The sequence below is a fragment of the Idiotropiscis lumnitzeri genome, chromosome 15 (assembly GCF_059441095.1).
Source record: "Idiotropiscis lumnitzeri isolate Australia: NSW breed Sydney's pygmy pipehorse chromosome 15, RoL_Ilum_1.0, whole genome shotgun sequence".
NCBI classification, from domain to species: domain Eukaryota; kingdom Metazoa; phylum Chordata; class Actinopteri; order Syngnathiformes; family Syngnathidae; genus Idiotropiscis; species Idiotropiscis lumnitzeri.
The window spans coordinates 7,265,977-7,280,829 of NC_142405.1; the positions used below are offsets into that span (position 1 = coordinate 7,265,977).

Consider the following 14,853-nt stretch of genomic DNA (forward strand, 5'->3'; position numbering starts at 1 on the left):
TATGCATGTTAGATTAATCAAAGCCTGCAAATTGTCTGGAGGTGTAAAAAGCTACATTGAACAACTTTGCGAACCAGCTGGTAACACAAACACCAAAGATATTTATTAATTGTTTTACAACACAATCATGATAGAAAAAGTGTTATTAAAGCATTGAATGTCACATGAAACACACATATAACGTCATTTTGATACAGTTCATCCACCCGACAAAAAAAAAAACAGCTCAGTGTTTTTAAGCTAATATAAAGTTACCAAAGGTTCATAAGAAAAAACTTACATTCACGTGTGTGTTTAGTTTTAATAATATACAATAACATGACTAAGCCTGTGTATGCAATTTTTGTATTCAGTTCTCAGCAAAGGGAACTGATCTCACTCTTGCTGCAGCCCCACTTGCAGCATGCATTGGAAAGACCCAACACCACATCCCGGCCCTTGCGATCTGCCTTCCTCAGAGCTTCAAGAATCTCTTCCGTGATAAAAGAACGAGTTGGCCGACTGAAGATTCTGTCTTGGTTTTCACTTGGAATGAAATCCAGATCTCTGTTTCTGTGAAGTAAACTCTCCATCACAGGATTGTGACGCAGTTCCTCCGAGGACTCTTGATGGGAGCTGAATAGGTCTTCTGCTGTAGTAAAATGAGTAAAAGGTTGACTTTCAAAGGAATTCTACAAATGACAGAGCACTACAATTGCAAATAATAAATCATTGTATAGCTGTAAGCAAAAGATGTGAAACCCCAACTACTTATTTACATAATAGACAAAGTCAGCATCTCACCTGAGGTTCCGAGCGATCGTCTCCATCGTGAGCCGCCACAAGTGAAGATGACTGATCGTATGAACTCGCGACCACAGAGCTTGACGCCATAAATTGGGTTGTCCATAGGCTGAACTTCATTTGCCAGCAGACACAGAGCCAGAAGCATAACTTTCCACATATTACTCCAAGGAAATAAAAGCAGTGCTACAAGTGCGAATGATTTGTGCTGTGCAACAATTCGATTTCTGTTTCCCTATCTGCAACAGCTTTGACTATGTGAGTGACCCAAGCGAGGTTTATAAAGCAGTCTGAAGCCCTATAAGGGGGACATTCATATTGCGCATGCAGCGTCATCCGAGAGTGCAGAAGATTCGAAAGGGAGATACAGTCCGAGACCTTTATAAAGAATAAAAAGCGGACCAAAGGTCGGAAGCACCTCAAGTGTTTTTGTCACCTTTCTTGTCCCCCATTTTCATATGAAAAACATGCCCTAATCATGAATTGCGGGTAAATTTACGAGGATCACAATGAGACTAATCATGTGATCAACTCAACTGACTTGAGCGGCATAATAAACAAAATATGAACATGATTTGCAAGAATGTAATTTTTCATGTCCCATTTGAAACATCTCTCACGCATACGCTCAAAAGGTTCTCTTGTGTTGAATTTTATTATATTGTGACTTAATAATGGTGAGTGAGTGCATATTCTGTTTAGCTCTCTCAATTATTACTTGACGTTTAATTATTTCAGGAATAAGTAAAAAAGTCAAATCAATACAAAAGTAGTTCCTGAAAATCTAAATACCCTCACCAACGTTACAATAATAATATGTTAATATATTAAACCAGTTTGAACCACATTACCACCTTGTGCTCTTGTACATGACTTTTATCCTGCCAAATCTTTAACCGAAAGGTGAGCAGAGAGAACAGAGCCATTATTGTTGACATTTTCAAAGTCCGATAACATAGAACTCGAGTTATGAGTCACACAAAAATAAAACAGCTTTTATCTGTGGAGCCACTAGTCAAATGTCTTTCATTTGGAAAATTACAATAGCATGATGAATTTGTAATTAATATGACAATGGCAAGGAAAGAAAATGGCATTTTAAGTCGGACATTCATTAAAAAGTGAGTCATAAAAGTCACACACGGTCAATTTATCTATGTTGCTCGGGAGTAATATGACGAAGTTAATAAGCACCCATTCATTTTCTATACTGCTTGTCATCACTAAGGTCGCAGCAGGTGAGTTGAGGCCTATCTCAGATGACCTTGCCTGAGAGGTAGGTTACACCCGGACTGGCTGCCAGTCAATTGCGTGACATAAATAATTATTCACACTCATATTCTCATCTATGGACATGCTGGTTTTTAACTAACTTAATGTGCATGTTTTTGGAATGAAAGCACAAAGCAAACAACATTCAGAACTTTTGAGACCGTCATGCTGATTACCATTAGGAGCCACACAGGTTTTTTTTCTAATTTATTCTGAAAGTAAATATTTAATATGAGTAAAGATGTTACTTTCCGGCCAAACTTAAATGTGAAACCACAAATGCATTAAAGTGCATTATATTGACATACTCAAGCCAAAGTCGTTACATAAATTGATAAATGTAGAGAGCAGTGTGCCTTGTTACAATACTATGATGCACTCGGGTTTGGAGTACGATGCTGGTTTCACTGCTACCGTTAGTGTGCATACAGGTTTTGTTTTAGTGTAAGGCTCATAGTGAGTGGCAAGCTGAAGAGTGTTGTTGTTGTGATGGGAGCAGCATGGTGTCCTTGTGGTTTGTAAAACTACCTCACATCTCTGCGGTTTGAGCTTTGAATCGAAGCTGCGGCCTTTCTGCATAGAGTTTGCATGTGCCCCCGCTGCTTGCATGTGCTCTCTCAAGGTACGCTAGCTATCTCACATTCTAAAAAAATGTACGTTATGTCAATTGAAAACTCTAAATAAGTCAACAGTAGTTGTAAATGTCACTTGTTGGTTGCCTATTGTAAAAAATCAGGTCAAGTGTATAAAAATATTTTGTACTTTGTATACTTTGTTTTTCGGAAGTCAAACTTATCATGTTTTAACGTGTAACTTACTAACCACCTTATTACTATGTCATTACTTACATTGTTAAAATATGAAATATATCTCGTTATAATGTGATGTTGAGCTTCCACAAATTAAAATGTGCTAGCTAGAATATTTTCTTTCTGTCTGCGTAAATTTTTCATGGTAATTAATTTGCAAAGGTTGAACTGAGGCAACTGGGATCTTCCTTTTTGTTTATTTTTTTATTTCCTTTTCTTCTCCAAAAATTAAAAAGAAAATGACTTGGGTAAATATTCAATTAGACTAACTTTATTTCGATGACTAGAACGGTATTGTCTCTGCTTAGGGACAATTCGGGGAAATGGGCGTATCGGGCTTTGTCGGCAAAAATGTAAAAGACTATCACTTTAAGAGAATTTGGTCGGAGACAACCAATCAGAGGCCTGCAGGGGGGAGGAAAGGGAGCGGGGTGGGTAGCAACAGTTGCCCTGGTGAGGACGAAGCGCCATAGCCACGGTAGCCCTGGCGACAAGAACCCGGCAACGAGAATCAACAACAACAACGACTGAATCGGCCATAAATTTAAAAGAAGAGCTATTAACGCCGGGAAATACACACGTGGAATCACAGGTGAAGCCCATGACGCACATGACATATTTTACGCCCATTGCAGGATGAAATGTAGCGAGCTTCTTTCTTTTTTAACCCTTGTTTCTGTCAGGCAGCTGGATTCTAATATTACGCTGCAAACTAGCCGTAATGACGATTATATGTCGCGTGGCTTTCCACAGTGTGGCCATTTGCGCCCACTCGTCTTTGGCTTGTCAGTCTGAATGCCGTGACGACGCAGCCACGGATGCTGCGGGCCGTTGTTATGGCGATGTCAAAAGCGAAAGGTAACAGTTACAAAATGGCGGTTGTTGAGGCGCTCTGGTGCACTGTTGGAGAGCTATTCGCCGCCAGTAGAGTCACGCCACACCTGGCTCGTGTTGATTTTAACCCCCCGCGTCGTTATATTTGCGACTTCCGACTTAGCCGTGCAGTGTGTCGCTGTTGTATTTGTCCATTTCCTACAACGCGGATTCAACTGCGTCTCAACAAGCGTAGCGTTAGGTAGCTACACAAAGAGGTGCCGATTTACGATGGCCAAGATTCGAAGAACGTGCGAATAAACAATACGATAGTGTTGAGATCGCGAAACGAACGTGGTGTCTTCATTTTATTAATTTCTTAATAGCGAAGAGAGGCAGCCTGCTAGGGCATGTGGCGGACATTGACGATTGAAGAGGCGTGGCAAAAGAAAGCGTCTGTGTGGGTGTCCTATATGCTTCCTAGTTGTAGTACATAAGAACGTGGAATCATTTTTCTGCGTAACATTTGACGGAAGAAGCAATGCTATTGTTTGTCTTGAAATGCTTGCGTTGTGATTCTCAAGTCACCTTTTTTGTCAAAGAGTGGGGTGTTTTTGGAGTTTGAAATCCACTTTTGGGCCCAGTCGCCTCTTGCCGAGTTGGTGTTTCCTAACACGTATTGAGCCAAGGGGGGACGTATTTTAAATTAGAAAAATCTCATGGCACACCACCAAACAAAAATGTCACAAGAAGTACGTTTACACACAAAGGATGATGATCTCTTCTCAGTTTAAATGTGCTTACTATGAAATCCGAGCCTGTTAAGTTTTAAGGAAATTCTGCGGCATGACTGGCAACAGGTTAGGATTGTATTCTGCCTAAACTTTCTTTATACATCACTGACATAGTGACTAGTGACATAAATTGTGCTAGACAAAAAATTTTGAGACAAAGATGGGTACAGCTGCAAAATATTGTACTTAAGCGTACGAATGCTTCAGAATAATATGACTCCAGTAAAAGTAAAAACCAATCCAACAAATAATTACATGATCAAAATAAGCATTCAGTGAAAAAAACAACAACACAAGTGCTGTTTAACTGGTGCGTAACCTCTGTTGACTATACAAAAATATAGTTACTTAAGTAAAAGTAGAATCTGTTGTCGGAATAATAAAGCAGATAATTTCCCGTGGCACTCCTGATAAGACTGATTAAACACCAATATAAAGTTCACTAAAATTAATCAAAGTAAAACTAACACCTAATAGTGTTAATTTAAATGAAGTTATATTGTATATTGGACATCCATAGATTGTTAAAAACCTTTTTTCTTTCAAAGGCGCACAATAATCAGCAATGCCTTATATTTCTTTGCTACCTTGTACCATAGTTAAGAGGCAGTGTGATCACATTACAGGTAATAAGACACTACTGATGCTCCTCCTCGCTGGTGACTTCCAAATTAGCTGTATCATTAAATGGAAAGCAGTATTTCACAAACATAAGTGTATCCTGGGAGAAAATGAGGGAAATTACTCCACTGCCTCCAACTTCAATTTCAAATGCCTGATTTCAAGGGACTTGATGTGGAAAGGTAATAATGTAACATTAGAATAGCTGCCATTGCTCATATGTTCCCTATTGTATTTGACAAACTACACTCTAGTCTAAATTACTTAATTATTGATTACTTTATGCTACTAAAAGGAAAAGAGGCTTCGGGTTGTCTGTATTCAGCATGCATGCTGTCTTTTCCATGCAGAATTGAACTCTTAGGAGCCAGTACATATCCCTAAGATATATACATTTACTTGTTTCCTGCTTTCAGGGCAATTACCCAGCAGTGTAATGGCCACCTCGGGCTATGTGGGCGAGATCCAGCCAACAGCCCCACCTCAAGGGTCTGTTGTCACATCTGGACAGCCTGATGCCAGCTCCACATCAGCAACTGCCCCTCAGTTCCTGGCTGAGATTCAGACCACTGTGGTTACCCCTACAGTTGTCACCCCGACAGCGCAGACTGCACCCAGTGAACAAGCCACTTCCATCAGTACTCAGAAGCCCAGTGCTGGAAGTCAAAACCAGTCCGCTGCTCAGACCCAGCCTGCACAGACACATTATGTAACAGCAGAAATCCAAGGCTCCCCCACACAGTCTGGAAATGGCCAAAGTGCTCCTCAGTACATCGTTGTGACAGTTACAGGTAATGCGCCTCACCTTTTAGCTCTGTACGTCCACATCAAGACACAGACTAGTGCGATTATAACGTGATGCATAATAAATGGTGATATTTCACACAACCTTTCCTCATTCTGCAACAAGATGTGCATGGGAGAAAACAGCAGAAATCCACCACACTACACATTATCTGATTAATTTTTAAAGCAGGATTTCCCAAACTGTTTTACTCCCAAAAACGTTTTTAATTCAGTTACTCCCCAGACCTACAAACGTACATCATTTATACATCATATATTTTCATTACTTAAACAGGAAGTTATGATAAAGAACACAACATACATTATGAATTAAATTGTGCACCTGCTACATCAATAATAATAGCTGATATTGAGAATCAGGGATCGTTAAAAAAAAATGACCAAGAAAAGGAGAAATGTTACATAGCACTAATGCTCAAAGGAAATTGCATATTAACATCTTGTCGTTTCCAACTTCTACATCTTATTTGTCTAGCAGAGGGCTCCCTTCACTCAAGCGACAGTGTATCCGACTCCAGTTCCCCTCCAGCTGTCGTGCAGACCGGAGTTCCCACGCAGGTCGTTCAGCAGGTCCAAACAGCCCAGCAGGTAAAGAGGCCATTTGTGCAAAACACCTTTTGTATGTTTTCCCTTGCACCCCGCCATAGAGCTCCTCATATCTTTGTTTGCACAGAGGTCAGTAGTCCAGGCCACCTCGCAGATAGCCAAGACTGAGCCCGGCACACAGCTCAATGTCACCAGTCTACAGCCAGTTCATATCAGCCCTGAGGTAAGGTCATCATTATAACGTCTGAAACATGATATACAGTTGAATTTTATTATCTACATCATCCACGTGGTGGCATTTAGCACCTTCTTAGCAGAGGATTAGTCAGAGAGCAGAATCTATGGAAGAATGGCATCATGCAGTGTAGGACAGCGCTTAGGCTCCAGAGCAGACTGCAGACGGGCAAACTCATCTAGATCCCAGTGGACGACATTCTCTATAAGCAGCCGTTCTACTGGTTCTCTATGCACATGGAGAAAGACTCCGCTGCCTACTGATACCAGCTACAACCAAGTAGGTCAGAGACATAAGGGAGATAGCAGCTATGAAGTTGAAGTTGTTCATAAGTTCGGGACCATTTTAAAGTACAGTGATGACTTGAGATACGATTAAAATTCATTCCGGAAACCATGCTCGTAACTTACGCCACTCATATAACAAATCTTCTTTCCCCATTGAAATGAATGGCAACACACTAATACGTACGATTGGGGTGGAGGACGGGCTGCAAATGACCACTTTGCAGATCTGTCAACACCCTGGCCAACTTTACATCCATCGTTATAAATGTGCTTTGCACGCTTCAATCTCTTACACAGACTCCAGCAAATCAGTCGGTCAAAGACTATGGGCCACTCTCATGACGGTTTTAAAGTTAATTTGAGGAGCCGCCTCTAATCGACTTCATGCCCACAACGACGCAAAACGCTTGTCTGCTCAAATCCCATGTTCGCGCTCGCACAAAAATTGCCAGAATGACTGCTTGTATCTGGAAAAACTCTGGAGTCGGGTTACTTGTATCTCAAGGCACCACTGAGAGGTCAAGAATGATGCCAATTTTGTTTTTAGGCTGTTACAGATTACAATAAATACCAGAATAACATTCTGATAACCGATTAATTAAAAAAATAATTTCTAATGCTTATTAAAATAAGGGTAGAATTCCACACAAATATTTGACTGTTTTACTATTTTATTACTTTTAATTTAGTATTTGTTTAACTTTACAACAGAGACAAAAAAAATTAGCAAAATCAGACAGTTTGTTTAGTGGGAGGGGCAACAAATGTCATTATCTTTGTCTATGTTGTAATGTGTTGATATGTTAAAAAAAAAAAATACCAGCTATTAGATAATCCGATTATATATTATGTATAAAACATCTTGAGATTTTAGAAACAAATGTTCATTTGTGTTCCCATAGGTCCAACAACAGCTTGCACCAGTGCAGGTGCAACATGTGTACACCAATCAGGTGCAGTATGTGGAAGGAGGAGATGCCAACTACACCACCAGCACTATGTTAGAATCATTTCCTATATAACATCTTTACTTTCCCGGTTTCACTTCTCGTGTCTCTAACATTTCTTTCAATCTCCCATCCAGTCGTTCCGGCACCTTCCCTTATACTGACACTGCCCTGTACACCCAGACCACTGCTGGCCAGTATTATGAAGGTCAGCCAACCTCAGGCACTCAGGCCTCCACCCCTAGTACGCCTCTAACTGTCTCCGTGACCACTGGCACAACAGGAGCCGTGTCCATGTTTGTGGCTCAGCCCAGCAGTGCAACAGGGGGCGGGACCACGGTGGTATCCGCGGGTGGTACCACCAATGGGTCAGGGGATGGGACAGGCACTAATGGTGGTGCCGCAGGAAGTTATGTGATCCAAGGTGGTTACATGTTGGGCAGCAGCAGCAGCAGTAGCAGCGGCGGGTCGACCGGCAACAGTCAGAGCTACTCGCACACCGCCCGCGCCTCCCCGGCCACTGTGAGTATAACAGAGGGCGAGGAGAGTAGCGTGCCGTCGGCAGACAAGAAGGTATGCAGAGGCTCCAAGCGAAGGAATTTCTTTTCATTCTGTTTTCATTCGCACAACTCTTTGGTGGCGTGCACTGTTGTCGCCAAGTGGAAAGCACAATTACAAATATGGAGATTACCACCACTAGAGAATTGTAGTTCATCCCTGTACAATACAATCTTTCTGTTGTTGATCCCATTTGAGGCTACTGAAGCATTACCATATTTTTAACTGTGATTTCCAGCAAAAAACAAACAAACAAAAAAAAACCCCAACAAATCATGACTCCATTGCTTTCATACCATTGCAGTGCATGTGCAGGGGCAACTTTGATTTGCCTTGAAATGCCCCAAAATTTGCCATTTCCAATCATATAGAATTCCATATGATAATGGTGAGCAACTTATGTCTGGCCGACATTCCATCAGTTTTCCAGGTCATTAATTCATTGCATACCAATGTTGTAAGCCACGGCACGCACACAAAGGTATTTGTGTTTTCATTTCAAAATGATCTGCAAACTTTAACTGTTTCTTGTCTGCATATTGAAGCGGAAATACATGTGCATGAAGTGTATATATTCCATAAGCATTTATATTTACACTACTGACCAAAAACAAGGAATGTTGGGCTTTTTGGGATGAACCTAAAATACACTACAAACCTTTGAAGGTCAACTTTTCTTGACCTTTACCCAAAAGCCCAGTCTAACTTTTTGTGAGTAGTGTAGACTGTGTTTGGTAAATTGTTTTTCTTTTTAATGTTTGAATGCTTTATCGTTGCTAATTGCATCAGTCTCCTGCGTTTCCCTTGCCTGCGGGTCAGGTACAGTGGTTGCTGGACAACTACGAAACTGCCGAAGGAGTCAGTTTGCCACGCTCGACCCTCTACTGCCACTATCTGCTGCATTGCCAGGAGCAGAAACTCGAGCCGGTTAATGCTGCCTCTTTCGGGAAACTCATTCGATCTGTTTTCATGGGACTACGTACACGACGCCTTGGCACGCGGTAAGATGTGTCATTGAATTTAAGCACATGTAGAAGCGTTTAGAACCTTTTCAGAAGAAACAGACGACTGGCAACAGGCTTCCTGATTCGAATGTGATGCTACATATTGAGCACCCACTCTCTTGATGAACGTCAGTAACGAGCCGCGTGACTCACATTTTATCTGGTTAGACAACTTGTTTGCATTAAATGTAGACGCAGGCAAGTTCTCAAGTTGTGCCTACATTTTTGTTTCTGTAATACTGTGGCATCCACCCGAGGAGATAAATTGTGTGCCATATCTAAAAGCCTTGGAAAATATTCTTTGCGTGGGAGGGAACGTGGGCTGTGATGAAAACACAGCATTTGTGAGTTTGACACCGGAGGAGAGACTCCGTTCTTTCATTTGTTCATCTCCTATGAAATTTACATCTGAAATCAAACCAAGTTCTACCGTGTAGTCGTTTTTTTTCTCCGGCAGTTAAGTTACATAACCACCTCTTCTGGGCTATTTGTTTTTCCAAATCCATTCAATTTGTGAAATGAATGACCTTTGCTGTACCTTACAGGGGAAATTCCAAATACCATTACTATGGTCTAAGAATCAAGGCCGGCTCTTCTCTTCTCCGCCTAATGGAAGATCAACAACATCTGGCTATGAGGCAGCAGCCCTTCTCTCAAAAACAGAGGTACAGGCGATATTTATTTCCAATATTTCTGGATGAATTGTTTCAATCATGGCTGTATTGCTTTCTTCTTGTCCAATCAGGTTGAAGCCTGTGCATAAAGTGGAAGGAATGACCAATGGGACGGCTTCGGGAGCAGGACAGCAGCAACTTCAGCAGCAAGGTTCTGGACAGGTGGACATCAGCACGCAGGTTCAGCAGTACCAGCAGTTCCTTGGTTGGTTATTTTCTTTGAGTGGCGGTAAACGGAAGCCGTCTTATTGTCTAATTGTGAACGCAAATCATCTTCCATCTTCTTTTGACCTTTCTAATTGAGTTTTCATCTCACGTGTCCTTTGGGTCAGATGCAACCAGAACACTTCCCGAGTTCCCAGATATTGACCTCCAGGGGAAGTCCCCGCCCGAGGGTATTGAACTGGATCACATAAAGAGCTTTCAGCTGCTCTACAGAGAACACTGTGAGGTAATGAAGTGAGAGGAATCAGGTTAGCTGGTTCCAATACATCAAATCATTTCATGATGTTTTGTCGAACCGAAGCTGTGCTATGATGCCTTTTTTTCTTTGTCAGGCCATACTGGACGTGATGGTCAATCTTCAATTTACCTTAGTGGAGACGCTTTGGAAAAGCTTCTGGAGGTTCAGTCAGAGTCAGGCTGGAGATGCCACACTGGCTGTGTGAGTAGTCCGGATTTCTTCCAACGTGATCCCCGTTTTACATGAGGCCATATCAGCATGTGACGGCTTAGGCTTTGCATTTTTTTTTCAGTCTAGCTTCCCCGTGCTGATACTCACGTGAATCATGCCTGTTACAAAATCGAAAAAAGGAAGTGTGCTGTATAGTGACTTATTGAGTCATTTTAACCAATGTCGTCGTTATGCAAATCAACCGCCGATTGTGGTAACGCAGGATGTTTGGGCTAACATTTGAAAATGACAAAAGACATTTTTAGAGAGAGAAATATATGAATCAAAGCTCCGTATATGTTACCAGTCACGATGAATCAGAAAAGCGTCTCCCAAAATCCTGCCTGGTGCTGCTGTGCAAGTATGACCCGGTGCTGCGCTGGAGCCGCGACTGTGACAACAGCCTCTATCAGGGCCTGGTGGAAATCCTCATCCCTGATGTCCTCAGGCCAATCCCCAGTAAGACATCGAAAGAAGCGTGGCTGTGTAGCTAATTTGTAAAGTCTGTCGGTATATAAGTTTACTTACTCCCCCACCCCGTCATTTATCAGACTTTGAAATACGAAAAAAAAACTGTGAAGCAATCTCTGTGTGTTGTAGCCCATTTTTCTTGCGAAGACATCTGACTTTCATCTTTAAATTAAACAGTCCTCTTAATTGATTGTTTTTGCGATTTATTACCTGAATTCCTTCTGCACCTCAGGTGCCTTAACTCAAGCCGTCCGGAACTTTGCCAAAAGCCTGGAAAGCTGGCTGACCAACGCGATGATGAACATTCCTGAGGAAATGGTTCGCATCAAGGTACAATGACTGCTCTGTTTGTGGTGACGATGGGCTCAAATTGAAAATGATTAGTCGCTTCTTACACAGCAGTGTGCACCAGTTACATCATTAATGTACTTTTTTTTTTTTTGTATTTTTCTTCTTCTGTCAGGTAACATCAGCCAATGCATTTGCGCAGACACTGCGGCGCTACACCAGTCTGAACCACTTGGCCCAGGCCGCTCGTGCTGTCCTCCAGAACACGGCCCAGATCAACCAAATGCTCTCCGACCTCAACCGTGTTGATTTTGCTAACGTTCAGGTAAGCTTAACTTAATGCTGCAAACGTTTCACCTTGTCAGACCGTTTTTAATCATCATGCTGACCTCATCCTGTTCAACATGTGCAGGAGCAGGCCTCATGGGTGTGCCGCTGTGAAGACCGCGTCGTGCAACGACTGGAGCAGGACTTTAAGCTGACCCTCCAGCAGCAGAATTCCTTAGAGCAGTGGGCCGCCTGGTTGGATGGTGTGGTTTCCCAGGTGTTAAAACCCCACCAACACAGCCCTACCTTCCCAAAGGCTGCCAAGCTGTTCCTGCTCAAGTGGTCCTTTTACAGGTGTGGCACAGTGCAATCGACGTGTGAGCGTTTTCAATTTGCATAGCCGCTGAAGTGCCCTCACTTGTTCTCCAGTTCCATGGTGATTCGGGACCTTACCCTGCGGAGTGCTGCCAGTTTTGGCTCCTTTCACCTGATTCGCCTTCTGTATGACGAGTACATGTACTACCTGATAGAGCATCGAGTCGCCCAGGCCAAAGGAGAGACCCCCATTGCCGTCATGGGAGAGGTAACACACACACACACTCGGGCATGGCTAAACACGACACAACAAATAATAATGTACGCCGTCAGGCTAACAAATCCTTCATCTTGTGCTTAGTTTGCCAGTTTAGGACGAGGTCTAATCTTGCTGGATGGTGACAAAGGTAATTGCGCTCCTTTACAGCTGTATCTCGTTTTGGCTGCGTCTCAAACATGTCCTAAGAAACTTTTCATTCACGTGTGGTTCAGAAGAAGAAGAGGAAGAGGAGGAGGAAAGCGATGAGGAAAGTCAGGAGCTGTCCCTGCCGTCTGATGCCGTGGTCTTAGGAGACGAATCTCTGGAGCCTCCTGCCAAGTTGGCCCGAACAGACCAGAGGGTCCTCTTCACTACCGGACCAGCTGACAACTAATCAGCGTTAGACACGTGTATATACAAACGGCTATTGTAAATGTTGTGCACAGTTTTGCTGCAGTCTGTCCTGCTTACTGTTTGTTTCTCGCTGGTTAATGCAGTCACACACTTGTTTGATGGATTCAATTAACCCATAAATGGTTTGGAAGAAACGGATCCCCCAAAACCAAAATGATGCCCTGTGCATTTCGACTTTGGTTGGTGTAGTTTTGTAAAAATATTTTTTTGCCCAGTCTCTGCATTGTCACTGGCTGTCTCCTGTCTGTGAAACTCGTGACAATATTTTCACAAAAGGTCGCTGCTGAATTGAAGAATCATTGAACCCACTGTGCTGTGTGTGTGTCTGCAAAGAGGAACAGTGTGTATAACCGGAACTTGAGATTTTAAGTGGCTGCCAAATCTTTTTTTTTTTTTTTTTAATTTAATTTTTGCAGGAAAGTCAAATTTGTGAAGGTTATTGTGTGCTCGTCGTGTGTGAGTCCACTGTGTTTTTTCAGTGTATTTGAATGAAGATCGTGTGAAGGTTTGATTGTGTGTTTGTGAGTCACGGCACATTTTTCACCCGCAAGTGATTCCTAAGATTTTCATTTTTACACAGGAGACATGCTCAATTTACTGCCTGTAAAGAGACATTGGTGTTTTCGAGGAGTGCCCGTCACAGCTGCTACTCACCTGTACAGATTAAAGCCTCAGCTGTGGAATAAGGACTCTTATGTGTTGCTGCAAAAATCTTTGAGTGTTTGTCACATATTTAGGTTTCAAGTGCTTCTTCAGTGTTTTGATTTCAAACATTATCGTGCCCTCATTTTCCTCTGGGAAATAATTTTGTCCTCACTTTTCATGATATGTTTCTGTCTGTGCCAAGCCTGTTTTCTTTGATCCTTGTTCGAAATGATCTTTCCGTGCCTGAGTAAGAACAGTGATGTATCCCACTGTTTAATTTTCCATTCTTTTCAATTTTATCGTCACTAAGTGATCCTGTTGTGCAGTGTAAGGTGCTGTGATGTCACACATTGTAGACAACCCTTGTGTGAATTATTATTATTTTTTTTCGATTGTATGTTTTGTTGTCGCTCCTAATGTCATATCCGATGACTTAACCACACACGGGCTAAGACCTAGCCTCTTTGCACGTCTTGTCTTACCATACAGTTCTGTTGAGATCTTTTTAAACTTCTTTGAAGTATTGCGTGTTAAATTGTGAGGTGCAGGTGTCATATTGGAAATGAACATCACACCCATGTGGTTTTGAAATGCGTGGTGACGCTTAACCTGTCCTGTCCCCCACACCACATCATTGCATTCCTGCCAATGGCTTTGTTTTGCTTCATAAATCCATCTTCGAAAACGCTGTCAGTAACGATTGGTTAATAATGACATATGGTAGTGTTGTATTTAGTATTACGTTGACACTTGAGTCACAATGTAAGCCTACTTGTTTGAAGCCTCAAACCAGCACATCTATGATTTTTAGGAAGTCCAAATCTATACTCCGGCTGATTACAAATCACGCCTGTAGATGATTAAAAAAAATTTCATTGTTGGGTAAAAGGTTTAGTCTTTTTTTTAAAGTGTATTGTTTCTTATAAAAAATACAAAGTCAGTAAACTAAAGATATTCAGTGGCAGTGTTTTATGGATTTGGTCTACTTTTAGTATGACTGTGCCTTTGGAGGTGGTAGAATGCAATTCAGATGTTTAATTTTAAATACAGTATATTAATTAAAGACTTTTTAAAATTGCATTCCTTCTTCCATTTTCTCAAAAGTTCACCTTTTTGAACATATTCTTGAATTTACACTAAGTTAAAAAACAATTCAGCAATCAGTATACTTGGAAATCTGCGTGTCAGACTTGCGGCTGCGAGTTCCTGCATTATTTTTTTTCTGCTGCGTAGAGAGCATTGCACTACAGCAAAAAACACGAAGAAAATGTTCGGTCATTGCAACTTTAAAAATGGTAGGTGTTGAAAAATTGTGTTAATATTCCATATTCCATATTTTGAGACCAGAGGCTAGCGAAAGAAAATAGATAA

General features: G+C 41.7%; 2 protein-coding genes across 12 annotated transcripts; one reads left to right on the plus strand and one right to left on the minus strand.

Annotated features, from left to right (window-relative positions):
- Window positions 1-32: 32 nt before the first annotated feature.
- Window positions 33-1,328, minus strand: LOC148322590 (relaxin-3-like). Of its 2 annotated transcripts, none has more exons than XM_088317383.1 (2): window positions 784-1,328; window positions 33-628 (listed from the first exon to the last, which is right to left on the minus strand). In XM_088317383.1, exons 1-2 carry the CDS (start codon window positions 941-943, stop codon window positions 357-359), a joined length of 432 nt encoding a protein of 143 aa, XP_088173509.1. In that variant the 5' UTR covers window positions 944-1,328; the 3' UTR covers window positions 33-356. The 2 variants fall into 2 exon arrangements, with proteins under 2 accessions (XP_088173509.1, XP_088173508.1); XM_088317382.1 differs by having other exon boundaries at window positions 33-631.
- Window positions 1,329-3,314: 1,986 nt separating this feature from the next.
- rfx1a (regulatory factor X, 1a (influences HLA class II expression)) lies at window positions 3,315-14,562 on the plus strand. 10 transcript variants are annotated; one of them, XM_088317557.1, is made up of 19 exons: window positions 3,315-3,456; window positions 5,509-5,883; window positions 6,375-6,487; window positions 6,573-6,668; window positions 7,870-7,967; window positions 8,052-8,122; window positions 8,198-8,487; window positions 9,262-9,473; window positions 10,022-10,141; window positions 10,222-10,355; window positions 10,483-10,601; window positions 10,708-10,814; window positions 11,131-11,282; window positions 11,527-11,624; window positions 11,758-11,907; window positions 11,995-12,203; window positions 12,279-12,432; window positions 12,526-12,571; window positions 12,657-14,562. In XM_088317557.1, the coding sequence occupies exons 2-19, from the start codon at window positions 5,529-5,531 to the stop codon at window positions 12,815-12,817; spliced, it is 2,685 nt and encodes an 894-aa protein (XP_088173683.1). In that variant the 5' UTR covers window positions 3,315-3,456; window positions 5,509-5,528; the 3' UTR covers window positions 12,818-14,562. The 10 variants fall into 10 exon arrangements, with proteins under 10 accessions (XP_088173683.1, XP_088173675.1, XP_088173677.1 ...); XM_088317549.1 differs by having other exon boundaries at window positions 8,052-8,487; XM_088317551.1 differs by having other exon boundaries at window positions 8,052-8,487; window positions 9,292-9,473.
- The last annotated feature ends 291 nt before the right edge of the window (window positions 14,563-14,853 follow it).